The sequence below is a fragment of the Mauremys mutica genome, chromosome 1 (assembly GCF_020497125.1).
Source record: "Mauremys mutica isolate MM-2020 ecotype Southern chromosome 1, ASM2049712v1, whole genome shotgun sequence".
In the NCBI taxonomy this organism is placed as follows: domain Eukaryota; kingdom Metazoa; phylum Chordata; order Testudines; family Geoemydidae; genus Mauremys; species Mauremys mutica.
In genome coordinates this window covers 308,747,855-308,773,263 of record NC_059072.1, presented here as the reverse complement: position 1 = coordinate 308,773,263, position 25,409 = coordinate 308,747,855, and the positions used below count along the sequence as shown (strand labels likewise).

At 44.6% G+C, this 25,409-nt stretch overlaps 1 protein-coding gene across 3 annotated transcripts in view; it reads right to left on the bottom strand.

The window, feature by feature from the left end:
- Positions 1–1,484: 1,484 nt before the first annotated feature.
- Positions 1,485–25,409, bottom strand: part of WDFY2 (WD repeat and FYVE domain containing 2) — a 138,605-nt gene continuing 114,680 nt past the window's right edge. For 2 of the 3 annotated variants that reach the window (XM_045014560.1, XM_045014568.1), the window contains one exon: positions 14,102–15,222. In XM_045014560.1, the coding sequence (XP_044870495.1) occupies positions 15,193–15,222 (30 nt within the window). In that variant the 3' untranslated portion in view covers positions 14,102–15,192. Of the gene's footprint in view, positions 9,133–14,101; positions 15,223–25,409 lie in introns of those variants that run through there. The other variant, XR_006578967.1, reaches the window with a different exon arrangement.

Below are 25,409 nucleotides of genomic sequence, written 5' to 3'. Positions count from 1 at the left end.
CATGTTCTAAAAAGTACTTAGTTTGCATGAGAGTCCTCTGTCAATACCCCCTCTAGAACACTTTGCTGCCATGCAGACAAACCCATAGTTTACTAGAGAGAGCAAAGTGAGTGAGCTTTCTGGGCTATACAAGATTGATTGCTTGAGGCCATGCTACTGCCCAAAGGAAGAATAATGTCTAGATTTTAAATGTTATAAGGAGACTTTCACAAAAATGGTGTCCCAACTGTGTGACATGTACCTAGTTTAAAAAAGGAGTATACCCTAAAGTCCTTTACATTTGTGTTCAAAAGCATCCAGTTTAGGACTGAACACAGATTGATTCAAAGAAACTTGTGTTTCCAGTCTGCTCTCTATATAATGTGGAGAGTTAAACAAAAATGTGATCTTAGTAGTACAAGAAGCTTCTAGCAAGATACAGAGTAGTAGATGTTAGAATATAGATATCCAGGCCTGCTTGTAAAGGTCTATACTTTAAGAACTTAGGTGTATTTTTAATCACTTAGCTAGTTACAGAGGTATGAAACAAATCAAAAATCACAAGGCCACCTGTGTAGGGGCCTTCTCCCACTAGGATAGCCTGAGGCCCTGTTCTTAGGCTAAAGCCTTCGGCTAAGCAGCAGAGGCAGCCATAAGCTGGGAAGTGAATGGTCACATCCTCACATCCCAAACCAGTCACATTGAAATAACAGCCCAATACCACTTAGGAAGATGATCCCTGTCCTGATAGTGCCCATCACCACCAGCTAAAGAAACAGATCTTAAGATGGTTAAAGAAAACAGTTTGATGGCATCGTGTCTGGCAAGCAATCACTTATCAATGGTTGTGAAACCCTCATTTCTGTATTGTTTTTTGTGGCCCCTACTTTTCTATTGTTAATCTGTCTGGGTCTCTAATTTTTTCTGTCTGCTGTATAATTAATTTTGCTAGATGTAAGTTAATTAGGGTAGTGGAATATAATTGGATAGAGAATGTTACATTAGGATTGGTTAGTTAAATGATTGGTTATGGTACAGCTAATATTACTATATAATCTGCGGTCAAACAGGAAGTGGAAGAGGAAATTGGAATCATGCTTGCGAATGGGGGGAAGGAACAGGGAATAGGGACACAGGGTAAACGCTCTGGCATCAGAGCTAGGAATGGCACACAGGGGAACAGGCTCTATTGGCGTATAGAGATAAGCCCAACTGGTGTGAAGGGCTTCAGAATATGCTTGCTTGGAAACTAACCCCAACAAACATTGCATTGTCTGCGCTTCAGCCTTCTGGTCTTTTGCTGCTTGCTGTCTGCGTGACAAGAACTAGGGACATGGGAGGGCTGAGGGAAAGCCCTCTAACAGTAGATCACTTTAAGGTTATTGTTGTGTTGAAGAGGAGACTGGTAAAGAACAATCTAAAAAGCAGTAAGTAGTATGAGAGCTAGAGACAGTGTTTTAGGAATTAGATTCTTTCTCACATACAAATTACAGTGGAAAAAGTGCAACAGGAAGATTTACATAGTCATTTATTTCCCAAAGCTTTAGGTTTTTACATTAACAATTTATTTGAAGTGTTACTGAAAAGATGGGCAAATTGTGGAGGGAAAATTCTAGACAAAGGTAAACAATCACATTCAGCAGCATTTTAATAGTACATTAATTACAGAATTTAAATACTTTTTCATTACTGAATAATCTTATTAGTAAGCCAAATTCCTGTGCAACTGGAATTTCCTACTACCAGTATAGAAATATACCAAACCCTCACCCTTCTGTAATATTCTGACAAATGGCATGTGGGTATCAATGTTCTTAGGGAACTAAATATATTTTAGTCAATCTGCAGTGACTGAACACTACCCTTCACACCTGCCAGCTTTGTTGTGGTTGAAGAGTTTCAAAATAGAGATTCCAAAATTCATAGTTAATAACCACTAACAGAGGCCGTTCTTCTATTTAACAGTGGAGGGAAAGTTCCTCATACCAGATAATTTAATAAATTGAAGCATATTGTTTGGACAAGCATTTAAACAGAAAGCATATGCAGTAGCTCCATTTCCTAATCTAGCAGGCTGCAAAGCTTATTAACTTAATGTTCGTGTTTTAGCTAAAGTAAGTTTGCACCCCTGTAGCAGTCAGTATAACATAAGCTACCTAAAACAGTGCATAAAACTAAAAAAGTGCACTTATGTCTTTTGGTCCATATTCCATACTTAAATACTCCTTTACTTTCTTTCCATTCATAGGCTATAGGTGGAAAGGATCAAAATCATGTAAGCGTAAAACTTAGTCACAGTGTAGGAAAATGCCAGCTGTCATATTTTGTAGTTGAAGTGCATTTGTGATCAACAATTAAATCTAGGGCAGCACTTCAAAACCAAATATGTAGTTTTTCATAACATTGGCATTCTACTTCATTTAGTTCAACATTTAAACACAATTCTTCTCCCTTTTAAAAACATGATTTTCCTCACCACAAGTTTGACTGAGGTATATAATCAGGACACACGTGAGATGCTTTATTTTAAAATATAATGCACATTAGGTTATACATGTCATGTAAGCAAATACATTCATTGTCATCTTAAATTCTAGTGGCAAGAGACACTAGTGACAGAATATCCAATGTAGACAGAGAGGACCAGCACTTGTTAAGCAATGCACTTTCAATACTTATAAAAAACTAAACAGCCAGACACAAGAAGGCAACATAAACAGTTAGTGAACTGGGGAAGTTATTTTTCCAGGATATGTAACTTTCAGCTTGAGTCTGTAATGCCAACACAGCTGTTCTCCCTCACCTCACCTTTCCTACAATCAGTCTAGAGCTTTGATGCTAGCTTCCAAGACACACTGCAAACTTACCTTTAATTGTCTTATTTAAAAAAAAAATCCCATCACGTCCTTATATTTTTCCTTACTCTTAAGAGCTCCAGATCAATAGTTAAGGGGCTGTGTGCTCCTGTTTATGTAAATAGCTTTTTTGCACAGGCCAGAGAGCAACACCATTAACCACGCTTAGACTTACTCCCCTGCACCTTCAAGACACACATTCCTATTTAGATGATAACCACCCCTTGCAGGCTCTGAAGATGGGTACGCACCATCAATGCTACAGTTGAACTGATTATTCAGTGTTTTGAGCTCTACCCGGGAAGCAAACTTGAACACTTTTAATCTTTGATAGGAATGCTAATGTAATAATGGTCAGGTGATTTGTCAAGTTGACAGGGTCCCTGTCCTGAATTCTGCATCTGGGGCAAACTTGTTCCATGTAAAAATGTTAGACTAACTACAAAACCTGTAACCAACAATTGTAAACAAAGTAGGTTGCCTTCTAGCACCAGGGCTCTGCCGATAACAATGGTACCATATCACATTTGGTGCTGTTAATCTCAAAAGCAGGTGCAGGGCACTTCCAGTAACTTTGTAGTGACCACACATTTTTGTAGAATGTACCAGTGAACTGGAAATGATTTTACAGTGTAGATCCTTCATTACAGTTCCTTGAAGGAAATGCAAGGTACCATCTACAGTTATTTGCCTGCTTCTGAAATGCCAGTTTTCTATACTATGTATAAAATGAGAATTTCTCAGGATTACTATTGTACCATGGTACAAGTAAGGTTGCAAGGGAATATGTCCCTACGTGACTCAGATTAAGGGTGGTATTTTGACAAGTGCTTACCAATGCCTTCAGTGGGAGCAGAGTTAGGCAAACACCGATTACATTTGAAAATCCTACCTTGAGATCGTGGGTGTAGATTTCTCCTCTAGGCCAATTAATACAATTTTCAACTCAATCTGATTACATTTTAGGAAAAATGTCACTTAAAATACAATAGCATCTGTGGCAGTACAAGATGTTAGTCAATGTTTAATTTAGTAAGTGGAAAGTGAATGTTGTTTAATAACCCAAGCAATCGTGGCTACGAAGGGATACTTGTAGGAAAAATCACTGCTCACCGACTTCATTAAGGACTGGCAACCTTTCACCATACCCTCAGCATAGTAAAAGAAACCCATAGTCTTCAGTTGCCCTTCCAACTCCCCATACTCGGTATGTTCTCCCTTCTGCGAAGCTCTCTGATAGAACTCACTCTCTCTAACACATAGCACCATCATATTTTCCCAATTAAATTAGATCACACTTTAATTAGTCCAAAACTAGAGCTTGTCAAAGTCTTCCCAATGTCAATTTTGCAAGATTTTGAATTTGGATGAACATGGGGGAGAGGCTTCTAAATCTGGGTGTATTTCCCATTTTTCAACCAGTTTGATCCAACACTACTTTATAATCCTACTTTTGTGGATTTTTACTTACTTTGCACTTGGACAGACATCAGTGACTGGTTAGGGGAAAGAATTCTGGGATGTGAATAAAGGGGTCTAAAATCATTGTATGCAGGCAGCAGCCACTATGGCACTAAATCAAGCAGACAAGTGGAGAGGGAAGGTACCTGAAAGGAAGGAAAACCAAGAAAAAGCTAAGTAAAATATAACAAAAATGGAACCTCCAGTATAAATGTGTCCAAACCCAAGAAATATTTCTAGAGTAGGGCAGTATCAATATTTTGTATCCCCCATGCAGGTTCACAGACCTAATTCCTAAAGGCAGGGTGTCAGATAATATTTACAGGTAAAAAATAGCCTTGTTCAGGGAGAGAACGTGCCATCTTCTAACCTGATGGGATATATAAGGCAGGCTTTAAAAAAAGACGCAAGGACAGATGAGCCAAAGACTGCAGTAGTGGCCCAATGTCAAAGAAATTGGAAGACAAACAGCAGCTGATCAGGCAACGTTATAGCTCAATCCAGAAGGTGGCACTGTTTCTAACAGGATAAGCCCCAACCAGTCGACGTTTCCACAGCTGCTAGTTTTTGCAGAGCTAGGTGAAGAAGGGAACTTTGAACAATTAAGTCTTTTCATGGTTTTTCTTCTTTTGGGCCGGGAGGATGAAGTTTGACTGGCAAAACACTACTGGTTGATTTTAAGGATTACCTAAAAACACATGCCCCTCTCGCTCCAAAGGAAACAGCCTCAAAGGACTCCTAGGGTATGTCTACACTACAAAGTTAAGTCAAGTCAAGTCGACATCCAGCTGCCACAGTAATTAAGTCAGTTGTGCATGTCCACACCACGCTCATTGTGTTGGTGGAGTGCGTGCTCACTAGCAGTGCTTACATCGATGCACAGAGCAGTGCAGCGTGGATAGCTATCCCACAGTGCAGCTAGCCACAAAGGATTTTAGGAAGGGCTTGCAATGCCTTATGGGACCAAAACATTGTTGCAAGGGGGAATGGGAACATAGCTTTGGCCTTCCATGATGCAGTTTCCTCTCTCTCTCCCCTGATACGAATGGCAAACAGCCCATACTTTCTCAAGCCTTTTTTCGAAAGCTTGGCTTAGCCATGGACCCCACTCGGCTGTACAATCTTGTTGTGAGCATTACAAACACCTCACCTTACCCTGCAGTATTTCCAGAACCAAGACAGGAGCTGCCACATGGAATACAGCGATGTCATTCAAGCAACCCTGCTGCAAGCCATAGAACAATTCCCGGTTGCTGCTGGCAATTGTGCAGCAGTTGAACATGGTGGAGCACTGTTTCTGCTCCTCGGAAACAAGCACTGACTGGTGGGATCACATCATTACACAGCTATGGGATGATGAGCAGTGGCTGCACAACTTTCGAATGTGAAAGGCCACGTTCTAGGAACTTTGTGCAGAGCTTTCCCCAGCCCTGAAGCGCAGCAACACTAAAATGAGACCTGCACTGACAGTGGAGAAGCGAGTGGCGATAGCTCTGTGGAAACTTGCAATGCCAAACTGTTACCGGTCAGTGGGGAATCAATTTGGAGTTGGTAAATCCACTGTGGGAGCTGTTGTGATCCAAGTGTGCAGAGCCATTAATTGAATTCTACTAAGAAGGGCAGTAACTCTGGGCAATGTGCAGGACATAGTGGATGGTTTTGTCACGATGGAGTTCCTGAGCTGCAGTGGGGTGATGGAAGGTATACATATCCCTATCTTGGCACCAGACCACCTAGCCAAAGAGTACATAAACCGTAAGGGATATTTTTCAATGGTGTTGCAAGTGCTGGTGGATCACAGTTTGACGGACATTACATGGTATGGTCAGGAACGTTGCATGACGTGCGCATCTTCAGGAACACAGGTTTGTTCAGGAAGCTGCAAGCAAGGACTCTTTCCAAATTGCAAAGTAAGCACTGATGATGTTGAAACGCTAACAGTGATCCTGGGAGATCCAGCGTACCCCTTGCTCATGAAGCCGTACGCTGTACTGAGAAACAGCATTTTCCGGGGCGCACAGTCTGCGTAGCTGGAGTGGCCACTGGGAAGCAGATACCCACTGAACCTCACTTTTTCTTCAGATTAAACATAAAATATAAGTGCATGTAACCCTGACAGTTTGATTGGAATTGCACTCACCCGAGGTGCCTTCCCTGGCATCAGACTTGGCCACCATGCTGTCCTGCGACCAATAATACCTCCTGGTTCTCTGGGAGAATGGATCCACCCTCACCTGTCTCCCATTCTCCTCCTCCTCCTCTTGCTTGTCCAGAATGTCCTCTTCATTGTTGCCTGAGGTGGCCCAGGACTCAGACTTCTGGGAGGTATCCATGCTGCATTTGGGGTTAGTGTGGGGTCACCACCAAGATCTGCATTCAGCTCATTTGTGCTGCAGAACCAGAACAACTGTTCATCTCGTTTGTCTTCTGGTACGTCAGCCGAAGTTCTTTGACTTTCGCATGGCAATGCTGTGTATCCCTGCTGTAGCCCTTCTCCTCCATCTCGTAGATGTCTCTCTCTGCTGGATCAGAGCTGTGCCTGCACAGACTCTTCTCCCCACAGACCAATAAGTTCTACCACCTACTGTGTACTCCAGGCTGGAGCACATGTGGGGCGTTGAGTCACCATGATCAGCTGGGCTGGTGAGCTCTCCATGCTGATCCAACAGGAAATTGGAATTCAAAAGTTCCTGGAGCTTTAAAAGGGGAGGAGCTGTTCCCTGTGTAGCTGTCTGCTGTGCAATGGAGTTGAAAATCTCCAGAGCGGTCACAAAGGAGCATTGTGGGACACCTCCTGGAGGCCAATTTAGTCGACCTACACAATGCTGTGTCAACCCTGCCTCTCTGTCTACCCATCAACACTGACGTAAGTGCTACGCCTCTCGTGGAGGTGGAGTCATTAACTTGACGTTACAGACGAGTTAGGTCAGCAGAAGGGACCTGGTAGTGTAGAGGCATACATTATTTGGGAGACAAAGTGGCTTCCATTGACCTAAGTTTGTAGTGTAGACCAGGCCCTAGATAATGGGCGGGTGTGGCTAACCTGGTCATAGACCCCTCAGCCACACCAATATGCCACTCAGCTGCTTAATCAAATGGTGCAGACTGGCTGATAAAACAAAGGGAGACCTGCAGAGCCTGTGTGCCTGGGCATCACCACAAAGGGAGCTTTCCGAAAAGTTGGATTTTTCTTGCTTCTGCCAATTTGTCTGCTATTAACTCATTAATAAGTAAAGCCAAGAAGTTAACTCAGGAAAAGTTCTGAAGCCTTAGTGGGAGCTGAGAAGTTATGCTGCCAATCAAAATGATGCCAAGAATCTGGCAGCCCACACATCCTACTCATTGGCTGCTCAGGCCCTTCCAAGTGTGATAAGTGAAAACCCATCTCATTAAAGAATGACCTTGTTCACTCATTGTTTAGAAGTCAGTTTTATTTCAGCATAGAAAGAACAGGTAGATTTATATCAGATGAGACTGTATATCCAAATTTCCCTATTAAAAATTAAACAAAACAAGAGGATGGAGAGGTTAAAGACAGATTTTGATGGAAATAAATTTAGTAAACTGTTAAACTCGTGCTGAAGAACATATTAAAGTATCTTGGAGACATGCATTTACATATAGAAACCACAAAGTGGTAGTTGGCAGTTTATAATTCTTGTGGGCATAAATGATCCAAGTAGAATTGTTAAGAGGAAAATTGACTGGAACAGAAATCAGTAAGTTTTTTTCCTGTTTTTAAAACTAAATCTATACCAATCTGAGGTTAGCAAGAGCTTTATTTGGTCAATATAATGAACACAGAAAACAGCCTGATAAAGGGAAAGTGAAAAATAATGCTCATCCTTTGGAAAAACGAATCATACCATTAGCTGGTCAATAAAAATCAACTTTTCTAAGGCAGAAATATTACCACATGGATGCCTGGTAAGTGCAAATCACCACCATGTGGCTTGTATGCTTTTGTCCTAGTCTTAAGGAAGCATCAGGACTACATCTTTCTCTCTGATGCAATATTATTTTTGTATTGAACATTTACCAAAGCCCAAACTGGAGGGAATGAGTTTTACAAACGTGCTGTAAGTGACCAGATTCACAGTGTTAAAGACAAACTATTTGTTTTACTCTGCCCTAAAACACCAGGGGTCCACTTCATCCCTGTTTATCTACATTTATTTAGCTCAATTTTTCCATGTTCACCAATACTCCACTGACTGAGAACCACAATCCCAAGTAATAACCAGTGACAATTTCTTGGTAGAGGGACACAGAAGTGCTATTTGTCTTCTTAGAGAAATGGCAAGTGGCATTTCAGATCTGCTCAAGGAAATCCTGACTGTTCACAAAATATTAGTTATCCGGCTCCCATTACTGTAGTATTAGAGTGTCTCAGTGTAATGTATTCTCTCCATGCAGTAGGGAAGTGCTATCGCCCCCTTTATACAGATGGGGAACTTCGGCACAGAGGGATTAAGTGAGTTGCACAAAGTCATACAGGAAGTCTCTGGAAAAGCAGGGAATTGAACTCTAGGTTTCCAGAGTCCCAGGCTAGCACTAACAACCAGGACTGTCCTTACCATGGAATCCCGATCCTGACAGGGACCTCTGGGCATGCTGTGATTAATAAAGAAGGCTAAAACAGCAGAACTGGGTTCAACTTTGTATCCCATTGACTATTATGCATCTCCACTCTTAGTTCGGTCTGAAAACATTCTCTCTTTCAGCACTGTTTTCTTTTGAATTATTTTGCCAATGGTTCTCTGAGTTCTGTCCCCAACAGGAAAAGATTTCAGTCTCACTGAACACAAATAAATGGAATGGAGAAATTCAGAGATGCCTGGAAAAAAAATGTGTAACAATGTAAAAACAAAAAACAAAAAACAAAAAAACAACCTCCCCCCACTAAACTGAAGATACTGAAGTAGCCATACAAAATTAAAGGAGAATCTCTTTGAATCCTGATTATTAGAATTTTGAGTCTATTGGTCCCAAGCTGGAGGAAACGTTTTTCCCTCAGATGCATGCAGAATTCCCACTGTCATTCATGTGGGAGATCATAAGGAAAAATCTGGCCCCATCTTTTCTACCAATACTGCATACAAGTGATTCTGTAACACATCTGCTCTCACACAGTACTTTGCCAGACTTTTGGCTCATCCAAAATCAGCAAGCTTGCAAATAATACAGTGATACTTATCTCTTATGCCCAAACCACTTTAAGTTAGAGCTCAGGGCAGTCAGCACTCCAGTCGTCCTAGAAATGTGGCTAGGGGTGTGGTTTTGGTTTTTAACATATCTAAGTGTGTATGCACGGCATATAGCGAAAAGATGAAAAAAGACTTTCTTGAAAAAAAATATGCACCATTTGTTTAAGCTGGTTAATGCAGTCTTCTGTAAAGAATCAGGATACTCATGTGGAATACGTACACATTCATTGCACAGTTAGTTCCTACATACTACAAAATAGAAAGATTTACATGCTGATAATTAATTAATCTGGTCCTTTTTTCCAAGCTCTGTTGTAAACAGTAAGGACAATTCATGCACAGCATTCTAAAATAATAGTTATAGCAGCCCTAATGTTTTGGACTGAGAAAAATCTCAATATTTTTTACCTACATGGAAGTCTTATGAAATGGAAGCAATCTGCGTATGAGAACATGCAATAATTTCCTTTAGTTTGCTTAAACCAAGTTTCTTTCTGCAACTAGATGAGACTACACAGAATCCTTCTCAAATGTCTGACATCCCACCTTCTCATCAGCAACCAACCCAATACTGATGAAATATGCTCCCCACCCCCTGCCCAATACTGTATATATTTAAGCAACCCTGCCAGGGCTAAGCTTTAACAGTTATCCCCTTTGATACCACCTCAAGGATCACACCACATGGTGTTGAGGACCACCCTTTTTTTTTTTCATTGCTTGATATCAAGGTCAAAAAGCTTCAGGATCACCATTAGGTCATAGAAAAGAGAGAGAAAAGAGACATATTGGACCATCTAGTCTCTTGTTACTAGTGCAGAATTCTTCCCTACAGTACTGTTTGTTAGCCCTCTGTCCAGTTTGAAATGACCCATGCAATGAGTTTGTTTCTTCTATCCTCAAGAGACTATTGCTGTTATCTAAGAACACTGTTGCTAGTAGTCAGCATACATTTTCCTTTGACTAATTTCATCTCATTCCTAGTTCCTACCCTAAAGAAAAACAACACACGTCTCAGCTTCTCCTCCAAACCCGCAAAAATATCTTCCTTTAGTCACCAATACCGAGCAGGAACATAAGTAGCTATATTAATATCTTGCCTCAGGTCAATTGCCAACACACTCATTTATTGTCAGTGCAATGTACAATAATGGTGGGGTTTATTTTCTGTAAGCATTGCAGGAATCATTGGTTTTTAAGTCACACAGACTGGGTAGATTCCCTGAAGGGGAAAATGCTAACAGAGGATCGATGAAAATCTGATAAATTTAAACTTAAGAGTGGAGGAAGGCTAGTGTTTTCTGCATTCCTTTGATGCAGTGGAAAAATCATGCAACCAGAATAAACTGCAATTGTAATCATCTACCCCAAGAAAATGGAGGATTTCTGCTTGTACTTCTTAGGATGTAATTTAACATCCTTGTTGAAAGATGCCTTTTCCTCACCTCCAAGTAAAAAGAAAAAGGATAATTGTATAGAATAATTGCACTGAGGGTCTCTCCTCACAGCTATAATTGAAAGAATGGAGCAAGCAACAGGGATTTTGGGATCCACGCTGATCAAAGGGCCGAAAGAAACTGACACTAAGGGCTTGTCTACACTTACCGAGGGATCGATGCATGGCGATTGATGCATCAGTGGTCTATATAGCAGGTCTAGTGAAGACCCACTAAACACAGATTGCTCTCCCATCTACTCCTGAACTCCACTTGAATGAGACGCGCAAGGGGAATTGACAGGAGAGCATCTGTCGACATACCATAGTGTGGACCCCGCAGTAAGTACATCTAAGTTACATAGACTTCAGCTACGTTATTCACGTAGCTGAAGTTGCATAACTTAGATTGATCTCCCCCATAGTGTAGACAAGGCCTAACTCTTACCCCAGAGATCGGACGTTCTTAAGTCTCCCAGTGTCGAATCCTTGTACTTTTATTTGGGAGATAAAGGAGCTGCAGTTCAAGTAAGAGGTCTATTTTTCTTGCTTGATATCAATACATATTCACATACATAAAAGACATAGCTCCAATGAGAGCTACCTGATTACATCAAGAGGAGAACAGACCCCCTTTAGCTCTTATGTTTTTCTAGGCACAAAGAGATGCAAAAAAACAAACCGACCCACAGAATGGGATTTCTTAATCTCTCATCCACAGCATTTAAATGGTAAAGATCAAGAAAAGGACTTCATTACAATTTGCAGAGAAGTCTGTTTTCACAGTACAGTCAATCCTCTTATAGTCAAATGGTTTGTGGATGTTGGAGTCTCTGGTTCTCCTCCATTTTGGGGGGTAAAAACTCTGGGTTATTTTTTGTTAGGTGGATTTGTACTTACACAGCCTATGAGGGAGAGGTTAAAAGACAGGGACAAATCCTCAGCTGGTGTAAATTGTTTGCTCCTCTGACTTCAATGGAACTATAATAATTTACACCAGATGCTGAACTGCCCTCTTAGTGTTTCCCTTTGGGCATGTCTACACTACAAAATTAACTCACCCTAAGAGATGTAATTAAATCGCTTTTGCATGTCCACACTACGCTTGTGGCGGCAGTGCACAACCTCACCAGGACCGTTTGCACCGATTGAATTGTTAGTGTGGGGCATTGTGGGATGGCTTCTGAAAGGCAGCAACTGTCGATGTAAGCAATGCAGAGTCTACACTGACACTGCGTCAACTTAATTACATTGACCAAAGTGCTACGCCTCTCATGGAGGTAGAGTTATTAAGTCTGTGTAGTGGGCGAGTGACATTAAAAAGTAGCTCCTACCAACATAGATACTTGCAGAGTTAGGTCGACACAAGCTTCCTTATGCTGACTAACTCTGTAGTGTAGACCAGGGCTAAGTGTATACATTTTTACAGAAGACACTGGTCTGAGTTGTTCACCCCAGTATTTCTGGATGTTTCACCCATCCCGCTGCATACTTGTTCAGAGCAGCAGCAAAGTGGATCTTGTTCTAGGAAAGTGGCCCGACCCTTCCAAGGTACTGTGGAGTAGCATAATCCAGCAGTTTCATCCCAACTAAGCAACAAGCATTTGGACATTGGCAAACCACTGAGTTATCTTGCATAGCTTTTGCAGCAGAAGAAATTTCAGTCATCATTAAGGCTGCATGTCTGTCACGGAGGCCACAGATTCTGGGACTTTCAGTGACCTCCGTGACTTCGCCCAGTAGCAACAATAGTTGGGATATGGGAGGGGGCTCAGGGCTCAGGTGTGGGGCAATGCTTACCTTGTGGGAGGATCCCCAGAAGTGGCTGGCATGTCCCTGCATCTCCTAGGCAGGGGGTCAGGGGGCTCTGCACACTGCCTCTGCCTGCAGGCACCACCCCCGCAGCTCCCATTGGCTGAGGTTCCTGGCCAACAGAAGCTGCGGAGCCGGGACTCGTAGGCAGGGGAGGGCAGCACACGGAGCTCCTCTGGCCTTTCCTCCCTCCCCCTAGGAGCTGCAGGGATATGCTGGCCACTTCACGGAGCTGGGTAGGGAGCCTGCCAGCCCCGCCAACCTCTCCCCTCCCCCAAGCACCAGCGGGGATCCCGGGCTGTGTGCTCGTGCCCTCCCCCAGCACCCTGCCCCCCCAGAGTACCCCCGACCCAAGTTTTAGTTAGGGGTATATAGTACAAGTCACGGACCGTGAATTTGTTTACTGCCCGTGACCCGTCCATGACTTTTACTAAAAATACCCATGACTTAAGTGTAGCCTTAGTCATACAATATGGAACAGGTGTAATGACCCACCTTTGAACCATTTTCCAGTGGGAGGAGAAAAATCAGCAGCCAGCTGCCATGAGAGAAAGCAGGATGGCTTGCAAAAGAATTAACATTTACATTGGAAAATATTCTTTTAGCTAAGTCTTTACCATGTTTGAAAATGTACGTTAAAATGGGCTGCTTAGAGGAGAAACAGATACTTGGCAGCATGTCCAGTAAAGCAAGAGTGGGGTCATTTTAACAGGGAGAATATCAGAATTGGCAAACCTATAGAGTAAATAATGTAAAACACAGAATTCTCAGGAAGATGGACCAACCTTGGTGTGCGCACACCCCTACTCACTCATCCTTTACTATGACAACTGATGATGGCTGAAGAACTAGTTATATTTTATTCACTCATTATTAAAAAAAATAAAGTTACCTACTGCAGGCAAGGGGCAAGAGTAGGTGTTTGCACACTTAGCACTACAGCACTTGACACCCGCAGCCTGCAATGTGCTTTACAAAGGTGGGTGTGTATCATTACACTCCAGTTTACAGTGGGGGGGATGATGCACAGAGAGGGGCAAGTCACTTCATCAAGGCCACATGGAAGACCTAGCTTGTGCCACTGACTTGCTGATTACCAGTTGTGTATCCAAGTCCCCAGATCATGGTGCCTACCTTGACAGTGGCCCCATATGAAAGGTCTGGCAGTACCTGCTGCAGTCTTTCCACTTTTAGTTTCTTCAAAGCATGGCCACAATAATTTATTTATAAACGGAACATTCAAGGAATCCAGAAAGTAAGGACCTTCCAGATGGGACCCCTGTGGAAGGAGGACAATTTTCCTGCCTATGAACCTTGACAATATCCCTTTAAAAAGGTCATTTGGACCAGGGTGGGTTTTTTAATCATTTTTATTTTTGAAAAGAAACTGCCAAACGTGACAGCAGGACAATGGGTGTGAGTCAGCAACATTAGTTTCTGGATCACATACACGATTAATAAAAACCATCAGCAATTTTAAAATAAATATGAATAACTGGGTGGGGAACAGGAATGGGAAAGTTAAGATTCTCTCCAGCGAAAGAGATGGACGTAAACGTTGACATGATGCTTCATGAGGAAGAAATGGCCTTGTTTGGGCCCGACCAAGCCTGTTTAGACACCCTTTTATACAATTCCACAGTTCTACAAGCTGCTGTCAATTTAATTTCAATCAGCCTTGTGGCCTCATCAAATTTAAATTGGTATGGACACTCCTTGTTAATGTTCTGGGCTGGAAAACTATTTCAGCTATTGTAAGATTAGTTGCTAAGCAACCCAGCCCCTTGATTTTGCAATGTGGGTGGCAAGGGAAGAGACAGAAGGAACTGAATTTCATTTTATGCAACAATAAAATACCATCTCAAGGTGATATTTGCTAGAACAAGTAGATGGAAGAGCCCTTTTCGGAATGGTGCAATAGTTCCACAGATCCACAGAAGCAGTAAGCAAAGGTGCAAGGTCTTGCTCAAAGTTGCTCCACTGAAGAGGCTGTTAGCAAAAACATCACAAATAAATAGGTTCTCTCTCTGGGGAACTCTGATAGCTTTGTACAGTGTGTTGAGATTGGAAACTTTCTTACAAGCCCAGACACAAAACAAAGAACCCTTTCACACAAAGCAACAAGTATAAATGAAATATAAAAACTAAATTGCATTGCACACAGATTTTCCAGATAAACTCAAAATAACTGAACACAGCCAGATCGTACAAACCGTTAGTTAAAAAAATACCTTCTCGGATATTTTGAGAACAAAGTTGAAATAGAGTCTTCGTGCAAATGTTCACCATTGATCTAGCCGATGACTTGAAAAATCGTCACAGATGTGTTAGCTCCTTCCTTATCTGCCATATACACACAGCATTTTATCTTCTGCAATACGATTAGGGTTAGGAAATCTGTTTCTTCAGTAAATACCACCTTTTAAGTTCCACTGACGTATCATCAAGACACTACTGGTGTCATATCCCACAACTGTTAAAAATAATAAGAATGCATGTAATATCATAGGGGAAAGTATTGTGTTCTTCTGTTAGACACATTAGGTTTGAAAACATTTGACATCGTTTTAACTCATTTAAACAGATCCTTCATTATGAGAAGGTAACAAACATAAAACAAACCCATAGCAATAACAAAACATAAAACCAAGAACAGCACCTTAGTTCTCATCAGGCATGTAAGCAATGAGCTATAGTCCTTTCCTTTTGTCAAGATAAGCTACATCTAGATACCAAACCTCTATTTTCCTAGTGTTGATGCACCCACGGTCTCAGTATAAGAATTATTTTTAAGTTGCACAGGTGACAAAATCTATCTTCCGTCACTATTACACAAAACAGTCAAGGCAAATGGTAGTGTATAGAAGACTGAATTTGTACAATGACTTTTTGTGCTATGAGAACTTTAAAGTGTATTTTTAAATGAAATTTGAGACATTGCTTAAGACAAAAACGTTCCATCCTAGCAATCTACTGAGGTTGTAAACCACTTATTAGCACTTAACATATTTTCAGTTTTCCAGGCACAAGGATACAGAACAATTCCTTCAATTCTTTAGCTGTTTTGATTCTTTAATTAAAAAAAAAAAAAAGGGTACTGTTTTATTTCCCCCATTTCTGCCACCTCAGAGCGCCACATATAAAGCTCAGTGAAGTGACTGGGTTTATGAATTTCTTGCTCGAGGATGGCCAGTGGCCTGAAATCAGGACTGGCCAGGATAAAAGACAAATTACCTTTTCTGTAACTGGCGTTCAAGATGTAATGGACATGAGCAACTCAGGTTAGTTGTCTGTGCTCACCACATGCGCTAGTGTCGGAAGTTTTTCCCTCAGTGGTATTCATAGGGGACCGGCTCCTGCACCCCCTGGAGTGGCACACGTATGTCGTGGTATAAGGGGCACCGCTGGCTCCCCCCACCCCTCAGTTCCTTCTTGCCGGAAACTCCGACAGTGGGGAAGGAGGGCGGGTCATGGAATGGACATGAGCAACACATCTCGAAGAACACCAGTCACAGAAAAGGTAACTGTCTATTCTTCGAGTGCTTGCTCATATCCATTTCATGTTAGGTGACTGCCAAGCAGTACGAATGGAGGCGGGTAGGAGTTCATGGACGTGCAGCTTGTAACACAGCTCTGCCAAACCCAGCATCATCTCTGGCCTGCTGAGTGATGGCATAGGATGCCATGAACGTGTGAACTGAAGACCATGTCGCAGTTCTGCAAATGTCCTGAATGAGGACATGCGCCAGGGAGGTGCCAGAGAACTCTTGCACTCTCATTGAGTGGGCCCTCACCAGAGGCGGCGGTTGGACCTGTGCCACCTTGTAACAGGTCCGGATGCATGAGTGACCGGGGTCTCAGTGGGGGCCACCTGTGGACACTCAATGAGGGTGAACTGCAAAGAATGGGGCAGACAATCCCCATAAAGCTGGTGGATATTCCAATACTTAGATTCACCAAGCCAGCATAAAACAGTTTCTTTATTACCTTACTGGTTACTCAGAAATCCAGACAACACAGTTCCCTTAAAGTGATCCAGCCTCAGACCTCCACCCAGGTACCTAAGTCAAATATGATGATTTCTGAAAATCTTATTTCATCATATAAAATAAAAGGTTCTACAATCCCAAAGGATCAGACACATTACCTCCCAGGTTATTGAATATTCCAGATCTTACCCAAATACACGCTTACAGCCAATTCTTATTAACTAAACTAAAATTTAGTTAAAAACAAAAGAGAGAGAGAGTATGGTTAAAAGATCAATATACATACAGACATGAGTTTACTTCTTAAGGTTCAGATTCACAGCAGAGATTGTTAGCTTTGTGGTTTCAAAGAGTCTCTTATAACCTATGGTTATAATCCAATGTTTATATTTGAGGGCAATCCAGTTAGAACTGGGATCTCAGTCCTTACGGCTCAAGCTTCTCCTGTATGAAGCTTCAAGCAGATCTGAGATGACAGAATCAGGATCCAATGGTCTTTTATACAGTTTTTTTTAGTATCCACTTGACCGTGCAGTCCTGGGTAAACAATAGGCTTTTGATGTAACCTTGTTTTCTAACCACCACCAGTAATTAGTTACACAAATTAACATAAGGCAATTTATCCATTAGGCTGTCTATCACAAACTTCAAAGAGACATATAGACAATTAACATTTCACCCAAGAGTCATCTAAATGTTAATATTCCCTTTTGATCTCTGAATTCATAGTTATAGTGACAGGCAGGAACTGTCTGTTTACATGGGTAGCATCCAAGATGCACACAATTATGCCCAAATAAATTTGTTAGTCTCTAAGGTGCCACAAGTACTACTACTACTTTTTATTACTTCACAGGTTTGCATTTGAAAGTTCTAGCCTATTTACTATGAAGGGCCTTAATTACTATTCACATACCTTTCTAGCATGACTTTAAAGGTCGGCTTTGGGTCATCCAGCCTGCAAGCTGTTTACCTGCTTCTGGCCACGAGTTACATTCTGTATAAGATTTGTTGCAAGTATATAACAGTGGTAGAAATAATGGCTTGCATAATTATATTTTAATCAGACAATGTCACAATGAGGTAATCCAGTTGGAGGTCCTCTGAGAGGACACCGGAAGGCCCTTCATCCTGTCTGCTGTTGCGATGAAGAGCTGCATCGACCTGCGAAAGGGCTTGGTATGCTCCAGGTAAAACACCAAGGCATGGTGGACATCCAGGGCACGTAGCCGCCTTGCCTCATTGGTTTTGTGCGGCTTAGGACAGAACACCGTGAGGAAGATGTCCTGGTTGATATGTAAGAAAGACATCACCTTTGGCAGGAAGGTCAGATGGGGTCGCAACTGCAGCTTGTCTTTGTAGAAGACCGTGTAAAGTGGTTCTGAGGTTAGGGCTTTAATCTCTGACACTCATCAAGCCAATGTCACTGCCACAAGGAAGGCGATTTTCCACGATAGGTGGGAAAGGGAACAAGAGCCCAAGGGTTCAAATAGCAGACCTGTGAGTCTGGAGAGAACAAGATTGAGGTCCCATTGTGGGACAGGATCCCCAATGAGAGGGAAGAGCCTTTTGAGGCCTTTCAGGAACCTGGTGGACATCTCGTGTGAGAACACTGATCTACCCTGGATTGGCAGATGAAAAGCTGAGATGGCAGCTAGATGAACCTTGATAGAAGAGAGGGCCAAGCCCTGATTCTTCAGGAGGAACAGGTATTCCTTGACTCCAGAGAAGAGCGTGTCGGGGAGATGCTATGCTCAGATGTCCTGTGGGAGAACCTCGTCCACTTCGCCAGGTAAGTCACTCTAGTGTAGGGTTTTCTATTTCCCCAAAGGACCTGCTGCACCTCCCTGGAGCAGGCTCGCTCATCCGGGTTCAACCATGCAGCATCCATGCCGTGAGGTGGAGGGAGGAGAGGTTGGGGTGCAGGAGGCGACTGTGGTCTTGCAAGAGAAGGTCCAGGAGGTTGGGCAGTGGCCCAAGGGTGGGAGGGGGAGCTACTGCCAGATCCAACAGCTTACCAAACTAATGCTAGCACAGCCAGGCTGGGGCAATCATAATGACTCGAGCCTTGTCCCTCTGGATCTTTGGCAGGACTCTGCTGACGAGTGGGATGGGCGGGAACACGTACATCAGGACCCCCGACCAGGATAGGAGAAAGGTGCCTGGGAAAGCAAGGCCAAGGCCCTGCAGGGAGCAAAATTCATGATATTTCCTGTTCTGCCTGGTGGTGAACTGGTCCACTCAGGGAGTTCCCCACCTCTGGAAGAGCATCTGGACAACTTCTGAGTGGAGCAACCACTCATGGTGAGAAAAGGACCCGCTGAGGCAATCTGGCAGCGTGTTCCTGACACTGGGAAGGTGATAGGCCTCGAGGTCGATCACATGCTGGATGCAGAAATGCCATAGGTGGAGTACCTCTTAACAGAGAGCCAACGAGCGTGCTCCCCCTTGCCTGTTGATGTAAAACATCGAGGCCGTATTTTCCATCAGCACTTGAACCACTCGGCCAGTTAACTGCAGGAGAAAACCCCCGCAGGCTAGGCCAACTACCCTGAGTTCTTTTACATTTATATGCATCATCACCTCCTCTGGGGACCACGCATCTCATGTCTGCATCGTGCCAAGGTGCGCTCCACAGCTGAGGTCTGAGGCATCCAATATCAGTGACACCAAAGGACACGGGCTGTTGAACTGATACCAGTCAGCTCTGGGGAACCAGGGCGCAGTATCTAGCCTGTCTGACTCATGAAAGACACGCCCCCGCACCAGACTCTGCTTGAACCAAAACCGATCAGAGAAAAGGCTTGCAGAGAGCAGTGAAGGGCATTGGGAGACACACCTACACCCCTCCTGACAAGGGTGACAAGACATCTCAATTTGCATACAGACTGGAGAGCAGAGACAACTCCCCTAGCCTCATCTGCATGAAAGATGGGACAGGGATTAGCATACAGAATGAAGAACAGAGAACAGCACTGAACCCTGGGACCAGAAAAAACAGGGAAGCACTGCATCATGGGAATCTCTGCTCCAGACGTTAATGAATGTACGCCTGCCCACACCCAGCTCAGCAGTTATCAGACCAATTCTAGTAATGAATCCTTGATTGATATCCAAAATACTGAAGCAGCCTAGCTGGATTGTGAGCTCCCTGGAAGAAACCACCACCCATAGCCAAGAGTGATCAGCTCCTATTGTCTAGCCTAAAGAAAAACCCTTGAGTCATCAATTTACCCATAAACAAATCTAGTGTTCTCCCTTGAACCATTGTTGTTTCTCTACAAAAAACCCTACCTATGTTCAAATAAGTGTTCTGATGCTTAGATCCAAACTATGCATCAGTTCCACTGGGACTCCCTCTTCTCCTGACTGATTGTGCTGGTGGCTCTGCCTGTCTCCAGCACTCAGGACCCTGAGCTACCACCATCACCTGGGAACCCAGACCAGTTCAAGCCTCATGGACTGGGTGAGATTCCCCCTCTCTCTCTGTTTTCCTTTATTCAAGGTTAATACCTAAGGTAGAATGTATGTTATGTTGGTTTAGCCCTCCTTGTGTGGTTATCACTATTATTCAATAAGGCCTGGTCTACACTAGGACTTTAATTCGAATTTAGCAGCGTTAATTCGAACTAACCGCTCAACCGTCCACACCAGGAAGCCATTTAATTCGAACTAGAGGGCTCGTTAGTTCGAATTTGGTACTCCACCCCGACAGGTGGAGTAACGCTAAATTCGACATGGCTAGCTCGAATTAGGCTAGGTGTGGATGCAAATCGAACTTAGTAGCTCCGGGAGCTATCCCACAGTGCACCACTCTGTTGACGCTCTGGACAGCAGTCCGAGCTTGGATTCTCTGACCAGCCACACAGGAAATGACCCGGGAAAATTTGAATTCATTTTCCTGTCTGGGCACTTTGAATCTGACGTCCTGGCTGGACATCGGGGCAAGCTCCGCAGCACCTGCAACGATGCAGAGCTCTCCAGCAGAGGAGTCCGGCCAATCCAAGAATAGAAAGAGGTCCCCAGCATGGACAGACCGGGAAGTCCTGGATCTGATCGGTGTGTGGGGCGAGGAGTCTGTGCTTTCGGAGCTGCGCTCCAAAACAGGGAATGCGAAGACCTACGAGAAGGTCTCCAAAGCCATGAGAGACAGAGGATACAGGCGGGATGCAACGCAGCGCCGCGTGAAAATCAAGGACCCCAGACAAGGCTACCAAAAAATCAAAGCGGCAAACGGACGCTACGGAGCCTGGCAACGCTGCCCCACCAGTGACCGTGGACTCTGACGATGGGACAGTGTCGACGGCCAGTTCCTCGGTGATGTTCGCGGACGGGGAAGATGAGGAAGTGTTTGTGGAGGACGAGGCAGGCGAGAGCGCTTACAACACTGGTTTCCCCGACAGCCAGGATCTATTCATCACCGTCACGGAGATCCCCCAACAACCCTCCCCGGCCATTAACCCGGACCCTGAATCAGGGGAAGGAGCAGTTGGTAAGTGCTTTAACCATGTTAACTTTTATTCTTAATATAACAGGAATCTTAACTGTGTGAAAAGGAGGTCTCTCTAGATATGGGGATAGAACAGAAATCATCCTTGGAGATCTCCACGAAGCTCTCCTTGCGTTAATCGAAAAGCATCAGCAGGAGGTTCCTGGGGAGAGCTGCCTTATTGGGTGCTCCGTGGTAGCACAGTTTTCCGCGCGAGGCTTTCATGAGGAACTCAGGGAGCACTGCCTCCCCGAGCACGGCTGCATCGGGCCCTGGTTCGTGCTAGCTTTCACGCAGCATGCGCTCTATCTCCTTCAGTGACCCTCCTCAGGGTGATCTCGCTCGGAGACTCCTGCATCTAATTAGGGTAATTACTGTAATTTTACGCCTGGTCCAAAGTATTTTTAATAAATCTACGGACAGACGGCATAGCACAGACTCAGCACGCAGCTGCGTGACGAGCGTAACGGAAAGCCAAAGAATATAATGGACGCTCATGGAGGGAGGGGGGAATGAGGACGCAAGGTATCCCACAGTTCCTGCTGTCTCCGAAAAGTATTTGCATTCTTGGATGAGCTCCAAATGCTTCTAGGGCCAAACACAGTGTCTGCGGTGGGTCAGGGCATAGTTCGGCAATTTGCGCACACACCCCACCCACCACCAGAAGTGAAAACAATCCTCTGTTGACTCTTTTACATGTCACCCTATCTTTACTGAATGCTGCAGATAGACGCGATGGTGCAGCACTCAACACCAACATCCTTGCTCCCCCCACGCTATGGATGCCTGATGATGACGATGGATTTCCATCTTTTTGTACCATCAGCCTATTGGCACATGGGGCAGTGCAAAAGGGCTGGTAACCATGTCGACTAGCATCAGTAAGGTCGATCAAGGGTGCCTGTCCCTAATTTTTGATGGCAGATGGTGCAATATGGCTGGTAACCGTCATCATTGCAACAGGGGGCTGAGCTCCATCAGCCCCCACCCTTCATTGTAAAGAAAAGATTCGATTGCCCCTGGACTAGCAGAGGGATGATGGGCTCCTTCATCCACTCTCCTTAATGTCCTGCCTGGACTATCATTGCAGCTGGAGGCTTCCTTCCACTCATTTCTCACAAACAAGTCACTATGTCTTATTCCTGCATTCTTTATTACTTCATCACACAAGTGGGGGGACAATGGTATGGTAGCCCAGGAAGGCTGGGGTAAGAACGGAATGAACAGGTGGTGTTGTTGCAAGAGCACCCCCTGTGAATAGCATACAGCTCATAATTTATGCAGGATCGGACACAGAGCAGCTGTGCTCTCTGGTTCTATGATACAGTGGTTCTCTAGTACACTTGCCCATAATCTAGGCAGGACTGATTCTATTTTTAGGTACCAAAAAGGAGGGATTGACTCAGGGAGTCATTCCCAATTTTGGCTTTTGCGCCCCTGGCTAAGAGCAGCCAGGGGCACTTATGACAGCAGCAAATGGTACAAAAGGACTGGTAGCCATGATCATCTTGCTTCCAATTTATGGAAGGGTTTGGATGGTGCAATATGGCTGGTAACCATCTCTGCTGTCATGCAAAAGCAAAAGCATGCTGCTGTGTAGCGCTGCTGGCCCGCCTCTGTCAGCGGCATCTAGTACACATACGGTGACATACACAAAAGGCAAAACAGTGTCCATGGTTGCCACGCTATGGCGTATGCCAGGGCAATTCTGGGAAAACGGGCTTGAAATGATTGTCTGCCGTTGCTTTCCCGGAGGAAGGAATGACTGGCGACATTTACCCAGAATCCACCGCAAAAATGATTTCTGCCCCAGCAGGCACAGGGGTCTCAACCCAGAATTCACAGAGACAGCCTAGACTCAGTTAATTGTTCGCAAAAATGTATCTTTGCAAGGAATTCACTCCCTGTTTCCCATCTCACAGCTTCCACTGTCTCCAGACCTGCCACAGCATCCCCCTCGCAGAGGCTGGCAAAGATTAGGCGGCGAAAGAAAAAGACAAGGGACAAGATGTTCGAGGAACGTATGGGCTGCTACCTAGCAGAGGCGGACCAGCAGAGCCAGTGGAGGGAGACCGTCTCTCTGTGCCAGCGCTCACACAGCGAACGGGAGGAGAGGTGGCGTGAGGAAGACAAGCAGGCGACTGAAACAATGCTTGGACTAGTGAGGGAGCAAACGGACACGCTCAGGCGCCTTGTGGATGTTCTGCAGGACCGCAGGAGGACAGAGACACCCTGCAGTGTATCTGCAACCGCACTCCCCCGCCACAAAGTCCCATACCCCCCTCACCGAAAATAATCAGGAGGAGGGGCGGCCGGGGACGTGAATACTGTCACTGCACCACAGCACAGTGCTCAAGTACCCAAAAGCTATCATACCCTACATTTGCCGAAGTCCTTCACTTCCAGACTCACAGTAGTCCCAATCCCAGTCCCATCCCCTAACTGTCTACTTAATTAATAAAAATGCTTTGCTGTTAATTACTGTTTCCGTTATGTTTTTTCAAAGAAGACTGTGTTTGAATGGGGGGCGTGGGGAAGGGGGTGGTTAATTGCATAGGACAGTCACCTTTCCCAGGGTACAGACACGGGGGCAGGATCAGCAGCGGGTCACACACACGGTGCAGTCAGTAGGCACCCTGGTCGGGTTTTGGAGGTGGTTTCCAGGATCTGTGTGGGCGGGGGAGATGTGACTTTGCAGCGGGGGAGGGCGGTTACAGATCTTATACAGCGGTCCTTGTCCTGTACCGCTGAGTCACGCAGCTGAGGAATCTGTATCCATCCTCCTCCACCACAAGGTCACATATCCGCCCGCACACAGAATTCCATAAAGAGGGATGGCAGGCTCCGTTGAAAGAAGCCTTCCGGCACTGCGGACCGCTCTAGGAGCAGGAGCCTGTCATTCCTTGAGTTTAGAGGCGGTCTTTACATCACCGCACACCCTACCCAGCACAGCCTGCGTCCCAGTTTCAACCCTTTCACGAAAAGTCATGAATAAAGAAACCTTTGTTAAGTAATAATGGGACATGTATTTTATTTTTACACGTGTGCTGGAAGTGGGGGTAACGGGGTATCTAACCGAAGAGGAGAGTCAACAGTAACTGGGTAAAGAAACAGGGGCAGGTTCAGCTTCTCTGTAAAGAAACTGAACAGTCACAGGTCACGCTGCTCGCTGGTATTTGAAGAGTTCCTTGTCGCTGTCCCAGGCGCCTGTATAGGGCTTCATGAGCAAGTGCATTAGCGGGCATGCTGGGTCCCCGAGGATGACTATAGGCATCTGCACATCCACAACAGTTTTTTCATGGTCCGGGAAGAAACTACCTTCCTGCAGGCGTCTGAGCAGCCCACAGTTCCTGAAAACACACGCATCATGAACCTTGCCCGGCCACCCGACGTTGATGTTTGTAAAACGTCCCCTATGGTCCCCCAGTGCTTGCAGCACCATTGAAAAGTAGCCCAATTTCTCAGCAGCTGACTGTGGAAGACGTGGACGATAAAGTGCGAGGAGGAGAAAACGGCGATGATCGCAGCGGGCTCCGTGCTTGCAGTGCTGTGGCGTCCGCGCTGTCACTGACCAGAAAAGTGCACGAACAGATTGCCCGCAGGCGCTTTCAAGGAGGGAGGGAGGGAGGTTGTGATTGACGGTTCAATGACGACACTTACCCAAAACCACCCTCGACACATTTTTTCCCCCAGCAGGCATTGGGGGCTCTACCCAGCATTCCAATGGGCAGCGGGGACTGCGGGAACTGTGGGATAGCTTCCCACAGTGCACCGCTTCCAAAGTCGACGCTGGCCCCGTGAATGTGGACTCAGAAATTCGAATTAGTGTATTTAGTATGGATACACAAATTCGACTTCATAAGGTCGAATCCACAAATTCGAACTAAGTTGATTCGAAATAGTCTTGTAGTGTAGACAAGGCCTAAGTAACTTTATGGCTAAGCTGGTTGATTTTCTCTCTCTGAACTTTACTCTTTTGTGTTTTTAGCTTCCCCCATTTACTCTGCAGCAACAGGTCTTTTATCTAAGCTAAAGATCCCTGCAGCGCCCAAAATACTGTGGGGTTTGCTCATCAAGTAGGTTACTACCAGCACAATTATGATGTGGAAGTGGGGATAGGGACATGCTGAATCTGGGACACATAAGGGTGGCAGCTTGAAAGTGCTGCTTGACCCAGTCCAT